The sequence below is a fragment of the Dipodomys spectabilis genome, unplaced genomic scaffold, assembly GCF_019054845.1.
Source record: "Dipodomys spectabilis isolate Male_0828 unplaced genomic scaffold, ASM1905484v1 ptg000235l, whole genome shotgun sequence".
NCBI classification, from domain to species: Eukaryota; Metazoa; Chordata; class Mammalia; order Rodentia; family Heteromyidae; genus Dipodomys; species Dipodomys spectabilis.
The window spans coordinates 3,916,590-3,929,999 of record NW_024870912.1 but is presented as its reverse complement, the minus strand read 5'-3'; the positions used below and the strand labels follow the sequence as shown (position 1 = coordinate 3,929,999).

The 13,410-nt window shown below is 39.3% G+C and overlaps 1 protein-coding gene across 4 annotated transcripts in view; it reads right to left on the bottom strand.

Annotated features, from left to right (window-relative positions):
* Ptprm (protein tyrosine phosphatase receptor type M) overlaps positions 1–13,410 on the bottom strand; it is an 845,793-nt gene that overhangs the window by 170,917 nt on the left and 661,466 nt on the right. For 2 of the 4 annotated variants that reach the window (XM_042699184.1, XM_042699185.1), the window contains exons 15-16: positions 5,747–5,898; positions 1,294–1,368 (exon numbers count right to left, since the gene is read on the bottom strand). In XM_042699184.1, the coding sequence (XP_042555118.1) occupies positions 1,294–1,368; positions 5,747–5,898 (227 nt within the window). The remainder of the gene's footprint in view (positions 1–1,293; positions 1,369–5,746; positions 5,899–13,410) is intronic. The other 2 variants (XM_042699186.1, XM_042699187.1) reach the window with 1 other exon arrangement.

The window sequence follows — 13,410 nt, the reverse complement described above, 5'->3', positions numbered from 1 at the left end:
TGAGAGAAAAGAGAAACACAGTGGAGGGATTGTGCTGTGAGGACATAAGCCCTGGCAAAGAGAATTAGGAAGAGGAAGTTGAACGATTGAGGATGGAGCTCTTGCTATAATGAATTGTTATATACCTGGAAGTCCTTTTTGTTGTGCTCCTTTCCGGGAAGGTTAGTAGTAGAAAGAGAACACAGCCAGGACACACTTGGGTTACTTATGCGTCTCAAATGCAACAGCAGCTCATGCTCGTTTGCTTATCAGTCAGGTAATGCCATTTCTCCTCACCCTTCTTACACTGCACAAGCGGGAGGGTTTGTTTCCCTGTTACCCCCTGCTGAAAATATTTCATACTTTAAATGCATTCTGCCCCACTGGGCTAACATCTTAGTTCATTTCTAGTGACATCTGACACATAATAAACCACAGGATGACAAAGTGCCATCGTGTCATTCTGCGATTCAGAACATCAGCTCTGCTAACATTCTGCTGTGTGACAGACACTGGGGGGATGCTGGGGGTTGCCCTGGGCGGATGGGTAGGGGGCCTAAACTCTATTGTGATTGCTGCTCTGTATAACAGTGGGCATCATTACAAAAATGCTGTTTTAGAAATTGGCATTTTTAGTGCTTAGCAATAAGTGAAAATAATGAGAAGCTATTTTCACTTTTATGACTATCACATTGGACAGAATTTAGCTTTTGGAAGTACACACACAGCTGAGTGATGACATGTCATTTTTCTTCCCCTGGGATCGGAACTGACATCAAACCCTGAATATAGACAAGAACACTATTGGAGCTGCAACTGTTCCCTTGTGTCTTTTGATACCATCCCTACATACATGCAGCCAACCCTTCTTATCAATGGAAACTGCTCAGAGAAAGTCTTTTTGTCATCTCCCCCTCCCCATGCTCAAGTTTCCTCTCCCCTCCCAAGTCCCCCTTCTAATCACTGCATCATGCAGAATTAGAACTGCAGCCTCCTGAGAATAGTCCCTGACTATCTCAATCACTTTTGCAATTAACTGTGGTAAAGTGAAATGTTCTCACCTAAAATTGCAGTTGGCACAAATGGGTCTGTCATACATCGTAAGCAGGGCAGTGCAGAGAAAGTGAAAAAAGAGAAAGAACAGTAAATGATTGATGAAAGGCCCCATCAATTTCCCCCATGAAAGCCAGAGGAAGCCCTGGCTCACAACTTACGGAACAAAGTAAGCCCCTAGAGCATGAGGTAGCACAAGGTGCTGGCAGTTCTGACTGCCAAAGGGTAGCAAAGAGAAGATAAAATGGAGAACTCTGTTACCTGGGTAGTAGGAATTAGGCACCGACGTGCTCAGTGTGTTAGTTTTCATTGTAAATGATGATGGTGAAGACACAGCTGTAAATAAAAGAAAAGGCTGGTCAAAGGCTGTAGAGAGGTTTGAGATCCTACATTACCCACACTGCTCTATGCGATGCCAACTGTTTGAATAAAGCAAATTCTGACATTCACTGAAGTCTACATGGCAAAGACCTTCATCCCCAGCTGACTCTAGGTAGCTATTTGCCCTTTTAGAGGACAACATACGTATATCACTTAAAGACTTGTCTTACCCTGAAAGGAAAAAAAAAAACAAAAACAGAGCAACACACTGGTGCTGATGGCTCATGCCTGTATTCCGACTCAGGAGATTGAGGTCTCAGGATCACGGTGCAAAGCCAGCTTGGGCAGGAAAGTCTGTGGGACTCAGGTCCATTAACTACCAGAGAAAACTGGAAGTGTTACTGTGGCTCAAAGTGGTAGAGCGTTAATCTTGAGCAAAAGAGCTCAGAGATAGTGTGCAGGCCCTGAGTTCAAGTCCCACAACTGACAAAAAAAAACAAAAGCAAAAACAAAAACCACCATCAACAAAACAAAATAGAGCGACAACAACAACAAAAACCCCACAACCACAGTCACTACTTTGACAAAATCAACAGACTTCTGTTTGGCTTCTAGCCCTTTCTTATATAATTCTGCTATCACAGTGAGTTGAAGTATACAAATCAAAGTATTGAAAGGAGTCTTCATAGCTTCTTAAGAATAGTGAGAGCCGGGTGCCAGTGGCTCACGCCTGTAATCCTAGCTACTCAGGAGGCTGAGATCTGAGGATCGTGGTTCGAAGCCAGACCAGGAAAGAAAGTCCGTGACACTCATCTCCAATTAACCACCAGAAATCTGGAAGTGGCACTGTGGCTCAAGTGGCAGTGTGCTTGCCTTGAGCTGAAGTGCTCAGGGACAGCGCCCAGGCCCAGAGTTCAAGCCCCATGACTGACACACACAAAAAAAAAAAGACAAAAAAAAAAAAAGAATAGTGAGAATGTTGGGCACACTTGTAATCCTAGCTACTCAGGAGGCTGAGATCTGAGGATTGCAGTGAGAATCTTATCTCCAATTAACTACCAAAAATCCAGAAGTGGAGATGTGGTAGAATGCTAGCCTGGGGTAGCAAATGGTATAGCATTAGCCTTGGGCAAACTAAGAGACAGTTTCCAAAGCCTGAGTTTAAGTTCTAGTCCTGGCACAATGAGAAAAAGAAAGAAAGAAAGAAAGAAAAAGAATGGAACCTTCCTCATATCTTGGAAATACACAGAGCTCTCCATACTGCTATGATCTGGATTAGGAAAAATAAAGGCTGTGTGTCCTCTATCGAATGTTTCCCATATTGCTCTTTTTTTAAAAAAGTGCTTATATTTCTTCTAAATATTCCTCTATTAACTCAGCACCATCATATGTCTCTTTCCCCTAATAAGGAAAGTCTATTCCAAGGAATTAGATGGTTCTATTAGAAGCAAGTATTTCTTTTTTATGTACTTCTTATTTTTAAGGTAGCATGTCATCTCTTTTCAGTATCTTTAATTGATTTTCTATAGAAACACTTCTCTGAGGGCTCAAGATAGTTAAACACTGTGACCATATTCCTGGTTTATGCTTACATGATCTGATGCCAAGTTCCCATCATATTACTAATACACAATGATATTGCTGTATTTATAGGAACATTCTGAATCCTATGGATATTGCATGTTGTAATTATTCTGATGGCATGCTAACATGCTTTAGCTTGAAGAACAGTACCTGTAGGACAATGCATTGTCTGTGTGTAGGTGTTTTAAAAATAAAATTAGTACACAAGAGAACCAGGGGCTCAGGCTGCCTGCCATTCTATGTGATGCTTTTTCAAAAATACAGAAGGGTCACATTAGTGATGCATGGTGGTGGCAAGCTACCAGAACCAGAGAGCAATTGATGAAAATAAGAACTAAAATACTTTGCACTTGTAAACTCTGCTAGGTCACATGAGACTAATCCTGCTTTATTACTTGAGGGTATTTTTATGTGGTTGGTAAACATGTGCAAGCCAAATACAAAATAGTTATATTTATTTTCACCTTTCTGTTAAAGTATTTAAAAATGCATTTGTTTCTCAGTGTACAAATTAAACCCATTCCTACTGCCAAGATGCTATGTTCCCATTTTTATAGCATATTAAAGTAGAAGACACTACTCCTATTTGCTTTGGTGGGGAGATTACTCCCAACTGTCATAAATGTGTTCCTGCTTAATTTAAAATTTTCCAGGATCCCTTTTCTCACTGTGTCATTTCTAAAAGCAGCCCACCTAACAGTTTCTAGCTCTTTCTTACAGCCCTAAAGGATCTCACATGTGTGCAACTTACCATAGGGGTGGGGCTACTAGGGATCTAATGAACATACTTCCTGAGAATTTTCATCCCATTGATAGAGTATTATGAAAAAGCTTAAGTGTCCAGGGCACTGCTGACATTAGATGAGATGCATAAGACCTACTCATTGTAGACAGACTGGGAGAAAATGGAAAGGCACTTATTATGCTTTTGTTGCAGGCTGTATTGGATGTGAGAATCAAACAATGTCAAACTGCCAAATAGCAGATCAGCTACACAGGCTCATGTATGCTAGATTTTTGTAGAAGTCCTTTGTATGTCAAGAGTTTTGCCTTTCCATAGATACACTTTAAAGAAGTAGCTGCCAAATTAAACTTCCAATCCAGAGACACACATCCTCGGGCTCAAACTTCAAATGCCTCAAAACTACTGATGTACATCCCTGATCTAAGGGTGGTTCATTTTGAGTACATTTATGAGGTGAACTACCATGAAACAGAAAGTTTGGAACTCAGTGGGTTATGTTAAAAGCAACAGCATGTATTTTTCTGAACTCTTCCCTCCTTTACTTTCCCTTCCCTCTCCCTGTTTACTTTTCTCCTTCTTCTCCTTCTTTCCTTTCTTATTCCCTCTCTTCTTCCTATCCTGCAAAAATTTCTAACTCTGTTCTTCCTCTCAGCAAAAATCCTAACCCTGTACTTACCTAAAAGGATTTTTGAGCCCTAGTCTAAAACAAATGCAGAAGAGTGCTTTATTTTGGTACTATATATGGATTTTTAAGTGAAAAATAAAACATTTGCTACAAAAAAGTAGTGAGAATCCTATGAAAAACTGGGAGTAGCTTGTGTAAAGCTGAGAAACCATAGCTTCATACCAACATTGAAAGAGCATAGAAAGACAGAGAATAGAAGCCAAGGAGGAAAATCAAGAGTGCTGTTTTCTCAAGGCATCAGAACAGCATCTGAAGTTTGCAAGTCCACTGGGTTGAGTGTACATGAACACATAAATGTGGCAGGAAATGGAAAAATGAGTATAGCCACTATAAATGACAAAATGAAGGCCTAACTTCTCTGAAGCCACGCAGAGTGTAGAAGACAAGCAAGGCTCATGAGCAGGCACCATGTATTTATTGACCATGACATGATCAGAGAAATGGCTGGAAGAGCAGCACCATCCACAGGGCCTGAGCAGGGCACTGGTACACATTGGCTACATGGTTCTCAGATGTCCCCTCAGACCTTACCCTTGAAGTCATAGATGTCTCACTGCACCCAGTTCTTCCATGCATTATTTGGCCCTACATATGGAACACTTTGGCTCCATCCCCTTGCTGACTAATGTCTTGATCATGTGGTCAGTATCCGGTTGTAGGCACAAATTTAACACACCAGGGATAGAGAAAACTCTAACGCTTAACTTCATGAGTGTGTGCCATGAAATACAATAGCAGACATAACCATGGGATCCCCCTCAGAATTGCACCAGGAACAAAGCAATGGTTGTTTTGTACATCACATAATCAACTTAATTGTTAGTTTCCTAAAATAAAGCCCTGTACCTGGATCATAGGTGGTAGCACATGAAGGTATTAGCTGAGCTCTGTGTGCAGGTTAAGATTTGTGAAATAGAAATACACTTTAATTTATTGTCACTAAGACCCCTATAATAAAAAGGCAAAACATGCCAGCTAAACAAATAAACAATTACCTTGTTTCTACCATTGAGTGAAGTGTTTGTAACAGGCTTCCCTGGTGTAGTTCCACACCTGGCTTGTTCATGTGTGTGATCTAAGCAAAAAAAAGTGATGATGTGAAGCAGCTACCTTCCTTCTCGGCCTGTCTGTCACTACACACTATGCACTTTACCATGGTTTCCTGTGCTCTCTGACCTGATCCTAGCACCTTCAGAACAGCATCTCTGCTAACCAACCCATGTGCATCAGGTTTTCAGGATCATTTAAAGAGACCAGCGAAAGCAATATGGCCTAACAACTCCTTAGGAATGTTTTATTGTTGTTTTTCATCTCCCAGTATGACCTGGAATCTCAGAGAGCCAGAGTTGTAGGAAAAATCATGCAAAGTGTGTACTTACATCTCCCATTGAGATTGTGTGTGTCCATGAATGAAAAGGCTTCGTCACAGTTGGTGCCTTGCTCGGCATAGCTCTTGTCCATGGAATTCACCATCACTGTCATTTCCTGCCGTGTGCTGCTCATTGTTTCCTTCCGCTTCTTGGCCAGTTTCCTTAGGACAAAGAATTCAATTATATAGATGTGCATGGGAACAGAAAAGGAAGCAGTGGCATGCGTAATGGCCACTATTCACGAATAACAACTGAATTAATCACTTGTGAATTTATTTGTGTATCTTCTATATGTCAGAGACTCTGCTAGACTACATACATAAGAATGAAAAACATCCATTGCCTTCTCCAAAAATCCACAATGTAAAACAGTGTCTTTCCCTACACAAATTAAAATAATGACCTTTAATACATCCATCTGTTTATTGATAGTCTTCTAGACTTAATAGCTTTTTACTGGATTATTGTCTATATTGCCACATGGAATAGCAAAAAGAAGATTCTAGTAAATGTTGAGCAGGCAAAATGAAAATAGAAAATTTTGACTTATGTTTGGGGTCAAAATATCATGTGCTGGACATGCACTGAATACACTCAAGCTGTACATCCCAGCTAGAATGTTTCCTCTCTAGGAACTCCTCAGGGTGCCCTTCTTCCCTAAGGAAATAAAAAAAAGGACAAAAACAGCAATTCCAGCCTTTGCATACTGCTCAGTAAAAGATAGAAACTCACAATCCAACACTATGTTACTTATATGAAAGCCATAATAATCTAAAGTATATTAATATAATAAGCAGATAAAACACACATAAAACACAGAAGGTGGTTTTATGTATCCAAGCTAGACAAGAATAGGGTTTGAGAAGCTCAAGGAAAAAGGATACAGTGGGAGGGCTTAAGTTCATGGCACTATTACACCATAAAGACTACATACAATAATATTCAGGATCTGCCCAAGCACCTACTAGTCATGTCCAAAGAAATAAAAGCAGCTATTTCTATTAAATCATTTTGACACTGATTGACACTGAATGAGCTGTATAATCAACACTGCATCCAAATCAGGTGATCACTAATACATTGAAAGGTACTGCATTGTAAGACCATATAGATAATCTTTATTATCCTTTCCAATGGATACATAATCCAAATGTTTTCCTGCCTGTAGTTATACGCATCTTTTAATTTCATACTTTGAAGGCACAAGAGTTTCCTTGATATATTACCCTTTTAGTTGCAAAACATTGGTAGGAAAAGAAAATACATTTTCAAACAGATGAGTAAAAATCACCTACAATGTCTCTGGTAGTGTACAACTTTAAAAGATTGGGAAAGATCAGTCAACCCATGGTTGCTGTGGGCACCGGCCACCCTCCCTCACATATGAAGACATGGCGGCTTTTCCCACAGGTTCCCCATTCTTCAGTCAGCTATGCCAGTGTTGGAGCCAGAGACTGGGTCTGGATAGTCTCAGCAGGCGTTCTGGGCAAAGGCTCCAGAACAAGCCCCAGATCCACAGCTGTGTTCCTAAGAATACATTTTCTCTCCACTTCTAACTGCCTGTTCCTGGAACAACACTCTCAAGCCAGGTCTCTCCAGGAGCCCTGAAGTGGAAGACTGAGATAATTACCTCCATAATTCAGGCAAAATGCTCACTTTCTGCTTGAGTTTCTTTGATTTGCTTTGGACTGATGGATGTAGGTAATTGCTTCAGTATTCTTTTTCTTCTTGTTATTCTGCCTATGGAGCCACAGTCAAGTTTATTAGACATTCCCCTGCCTTTTATTCCTTATTTTCTCTATTTCTGAAGGTGAGGAAACAACAGATTATTTTGCAACAAATTCTTGCACTAGTGTTGGCAGGGCAGGAAGGGGTGTTGCAAGATAAGGGGCATATATGCCCCCAATAAAACCTATGCTTGAACTGAAAAAACATTTATCCATTTAAATCTTTTTTTTTGGGGGGGGGGTCCGGTCGTGGGGCCTGAACTCTGGGCCTGGGCGCTGTCCCTCAGCTCTTCAGCTCAAGGCTAGCACTCTACCACTTGAGCCCACAGCACCACTTCCGGCTTTTTTCTTTTTGCTTATGTGGTGCTGAGGAATCGAACCCAGGGCCTCATGCATGCAAGGCAAGCACTCTACCACTGAGCCACCTTCCCAGCCCCTCCATTTAAATCTTCAATATGCAAATTTCAGTGATGTCACATTAAACACTTCATTGCTGATCTTTAATCATAAAGGAACCTGGGTAAGTATTCATGGGTACATGATCAAATTAAACAGAGGTCAAGTCAGACCTGCCACCTTGAGCTCATATCCTTTAAGCCCCCTCCCCTTAAAAACTCAGCAGCATAGTCAACATATGGAATCAGCCTAGATACTCCTCAGTGATGAGTAGATCAAGAAAATGTGGTAAATATACAAAATGGAATTCTATGCTTCCATCAGAAAGAATGATATCACCCCATTCATTGGAAAATGGAAAGACATGGAAAAAATTATACTATTATATCAAAGTAAGACAGGCCCAAAGAAACATAGGTTGCATATTTTCCCTTATTTGTAAAAACTGGAATATGACTGGACGCCAATGGCTCATGCCTGTAATCCTAGCTACTCAGGAGGCTGAGATCTGAGGATCGCGGTTCAAAGCCAGCCCGGGCAGGAAAGTCCGTGAGACTCTTATATCCAATAAACCACTCGAAAACTGGAAGTGGTGCTGTGGCTCAAGTGGTAGAGCACTCACCTTGAGCTGAAGAACTGAGGGACAGTGCTCAGGCCCAGAGTTCAAGCCCCACGACCGACAAAAAATAAATAAATGAATAACCCCCCCAAAAAACTGGACTGTGCCTGTAAAGCTACAAATAAACGCAATGGATAATAAAAGACGAATAATTACACCTTGGCATGATTAATTAATCAGCAGTCTAAACATTCACACAGTGAGAACAAAGGAGGATATTTTTTGGAGAAGATTGTAAGGGCTCAAAAACTATGTGCATAAGATTATATAAAATTATACTTATTGAAATGACTTCCAAGAAATTGAAGGTTTTTTTTACACTGTTTATGGTGGTCTTCCTCCTTCTCCTCCTCTCCTCTTCTTCCTCCTTTTCCTTCTCTTTCTCCTTCTTCTTCCCCTTTTTCTTTGTTTCATTCCCTCCCATCATTGTTTTTGTTTTTTGTTTTTGCATTGTCTACAGAGTTTTTATTTTCATTTTTATTTTTAGGCATTTTTTTGTTGTAAAAATGCCATACAGAGGGGAAAACTGTTTTTGATTTCTGTATCCTTTGTCTTGTATATAAGTTTATCTGATTTGGGGAGGGGAAGGGGAAGCGCAGAAACAGTGGGACAAAGAGTGAACCAATTCAGTAGTGAAACCCATTAGACACTATGTTGGAAATGAACTATAACAACTTTGAGGGGAGGGAAGTTAGGGAGGGAAAAACTGGGAGAGAATGAGGAAGGGGACACTGTTCAAAAGGAAATGTACTCATCCCGTGACTCTTGTAACTATAACCCCTCTGTATATCACCTTGACAACAAAAAAAAAGCTCTCAATGCCTTCAGCAATTATTCTTGCATTAATTCCACCCTTCAACCACATTTTCCTCCCATCAGATGTCCCAAATACAAATGCCTTGCAGTGCTAGCCATGACATGTGGGGGAAGGACAATGAGGAGTGGGAGACACTGGAGAAACTGAGGGAAATAGCAAGTTAACGCCAGCAGGTAGACACCCCAGGCAGACCTCATTCATGCCCAGTTTTAAGAAAAATCAGGAATCCACATTTTACATCAACTTAATTTTTAAGTATTGTTAAATAACTGAAATTAAAAAACCAAACACTGTAGGGCTCACATAAAACATACTAGTTGGTACACTTACTTTCCATGAATAAGAGATAAGAAACTTAATTGTATTGGAGCAGAGACTAACACATTGCACAAGACCACTGCATGCCAGTACTCTGATCATATTATCTTTAATCTGAGCAACTATGTAAGAATTATTCTCCCTTCTCATTTTTCAGATGAGGAAATTAAGTTTCAGAGACATTAAAAAATGTGGAATTGAGATGACTTGGACCTTTACCATTCTAAAGATCATACAACAAAGTGATTTCTCTTGTAAAGTATTCCATCAATTTACATTTCCTTACAATTACATTATTACCTAATTATGTTACTTCAAAACTAAATACTATGTGTTGAGAAAAAGTTAGATTGAATTACTAGAGCCTGGCCAAGGAATTACACATTCATATAGTATCTAAGATTGAATTAGTCATCATCACATTAAAGCATTAGTAAACTGAGTTGATTAACAACTACTCATGTGTTCAAAGTAGTTTTGCACCATTAGGGAGGGTAAGTCATTGTTTGGACTCTCATTTGTTCTTTATTTTATTTTATTGTAAAGGTAATATAGAGGGGGATTACAGTTACATAAGCAAGGTAATCAGTATATTTCTTATTGAACAGGGTTACCTCCTCCCTCATTTTCTCCCACTTCCCCCGCTTTCCTCCCTCCAGAAGTTGTAAAGCTCATTTCCAACATAATGTCTTATTACTACTGCTGTTGCATTGGTTCACCCTTTGTCCTTTGTCTCACCATTTCCGTGCTTCCCCTTCCCTTCCCCAAATCAGGTAAACATATATGACAAAGGATACCAGAATAAAAAACAAACAAACATGACAACAGGATAAACCAAAGGGAAAAAAAAGGAAAAGAAAAAAAGGCACAACTGAACACAGTACACCAAACAAAACAAAACAAAACTCATTTCCATATCTTGGAGTTCATTTTGATTACCATCATTTTATATGGTAATATGTATCCAGAATGACATCACTCATTCAGAAGGAAATAGAAAGTAAAATAAGCCAGACTTAAAGAAACATAGGCTCCATAGTTTCCCCTCATTTGTAATTATATATATATCTAGGATATTCTTTTTTATCTAGGATATTCTTAACAGAGGATCACAATAGCTCAATAGCTATGTATATATGACCATATAAAATGATGCTAATCGACCTCATTTATTCTTAGATAAAACAAATATCCTTCTCCATGATTGCAGATGGTTGAAAAAGGTTATATTAAGAACTGAGGCTTGGTTATGACTATAGGTAAACTGGAATTTATTTTTTTTTTCTCTTTTAAGCTTTGTGTTTTTGATTGATCTTTCTCTTTTTCCATATACATACATATATAAATCATCTATCTATCTGTCTGTCTTCTGTCTGTCTATTTTTGGTGCCAGTACTAGGGCTGGAACTCAGGGCCTGGATGCTGTCCTTTAGATTTTTCTGCTTACTTTCTATCACTTGAGCCACAGCTCTATTTCTGGCTTTTTGGTTAATTGCAGATAAAAAATGTCTTAGAATTTCCTGCCTGAACTGGATTCAAATTTTGATCCTCAGCAATCAGCTGTCATAGTTACCAGGATTATAGGAATGGACTACTGGTGCCCAATTTCATATTATTTTTAATTGAAAGCTTTGAAAACTATTTGAAGACCTTTCAAATTCAATGAAATAAATTCTTTTATTTTTATTGTGAAAATACTGTACAGAGGGGTTACAATTACATGGGCAAGATAATGAGTCCATTTCTTATCAAGCATTGTAGCCTCCTCCTTGTTTCCCCTTCCCATCCTCCCCCCACCCTCCCACCCGATCCTCCTCTCCTTCCCCCCCCCCACCAAAGTAGTAAAGTTCATTTTTTGACACAACATCTTGTACATCTCATTGTTGCAATGGGTCCACCTGTATCCCTATTTAAACAATTTGTTTTTTTCCCTTCCCCTCCACAAATTATACCAACATCAAATACAGTGAAAGCAGGGGTTATACTGTGGGGGAGGGACATACAAAGCAACCAAGAAATCATCTTATAAATATGTTAGAAACAATAGCAAGAAAGAAAAACCATGTGAGTCCTTATCTTGGAGTTCATTTCACATAACTAAAGACACAAGTGAATTTATTTGCCATTTTAATTTTTAGCAAATGGTTTCCCTGAAATATTTTAATTTCCAGTCTTGAAATTTGTGAGGCATAAATCTCATTGGCCTTTACTAAGGCCTGCCAACATTCATAAATAAAAATATTAGTGGAAGGACTTGCAGGTTTCAGGGCAGTGGCATGAGGAAGGATCTCTCTAACAATGAAAAAGCTAAACAACCTGAAAAGCAGCAGCTATTCTAAGGTCTATCAGCATACTGAAGTTGCAGGACAAACTATGGGCCTTCAAATTGAAAAGACCAAAAGTGAATATACACAACTTATGGGAATAAATATCTATGTGCAGAAATCTCTAAAGAACCAATACATGGTCAGGATAACTTACACTGTAGTTAAGAAGCTTCTGGAGGTGTAATATAGACAAGATTTAGGGTGAAAAACTGTACAGTGCAGATGGAGGTGGGGATAACTAAGCTTAAGGGGCCTCAACACTTCTGTGAGTTGTATCTCCAGGATTCCTACCAAGGGTCACAGTTAAGCTCCTTTCACGTTTGGCTTGCGAGGAAGTGAAAAGCAGCCACATTTTGAAATATGTGGGAGTATTCTGATCTTAACTAGGCTTACTTGCCCTCAAGATAAACTACTCTATTGGCATCTAACCTACTGAATTTCACCAGTACCGTGCTGACATGGAGAAGAAGGTTAGTACCCAATCCCAGCTTACTCAGCCCTTCCTGTTCTGCCCTTAGTTTGGGTAGACAGCATTTCAGAAATATTGGAGCAGCTCAGAGATCAGCAGTGCAGGCTCACTACAAGTCTAAGACCTGTTCATAGTGCTTCAGAATGCCTCTTGTGTTCCTTGACACCTAACCGGCTTCTTGCACTTCTTTTCATGCAACACATCATACCCAGCTAGCAAAAAAGAAGACAGAGCAAACATCAGAACCAGAGATATTGGAATGAAGAGACTGAAGATTTAAAACAGCCATGATTAATGAGCAAAGGACTGTAAAGGAGGGAGTGTGCAAGAACAGATAGGCAATACAAGCAGAGGTGGAAATTTTAAGATACATTAGAAATCAACAACACAGCAACTGAGATGAAGAGCGGTTTTGATGGGCTTCCTGCTGAGGAAAGACTCCCTGAGCTTGAAGATATGACAAGATAGCTTTCCTATGCTGAAAAGCTAAGGAAAAATAACTGAAAAACAATGTAAGAACAGAACACAAAAACCAAGTGCAAGACAACTCCAAAGATATAATATATATGTTGTGGAAATGCCAGGAGCATACAGAAAGGATACATGTTTGAAGCAATAATAACTATTTCCTAAAACTACTATCAGTTTATTAAAGCACACATCCATTAAAGTGCAGTTAAGTGCCAAATCAAATAGTAAAATGAAATGCTAACAAGATCTATACCTCGGCAGTTTACATTTAAAATGCAGAAAAAAAGATAAAGAAAAAAAGAAGCTACAGGACCAAAATACCTTACTTGCAAAAAGCAAAAAGTAAGTACTACACTGAACCTTTCAAAAATCCTCAATCAGGAAGCAACAGGGTCATGTTGAAGAGGAGAGCCACTGACACAAAATGCTGCTTTCTATTAAATCACCCTTTAAAAGCAAAAGGAGAAAAGGAGTAAGGACAACTATACACAAACAAAAATCAGGGAATTTGTTGGTAGTAGATATTTCT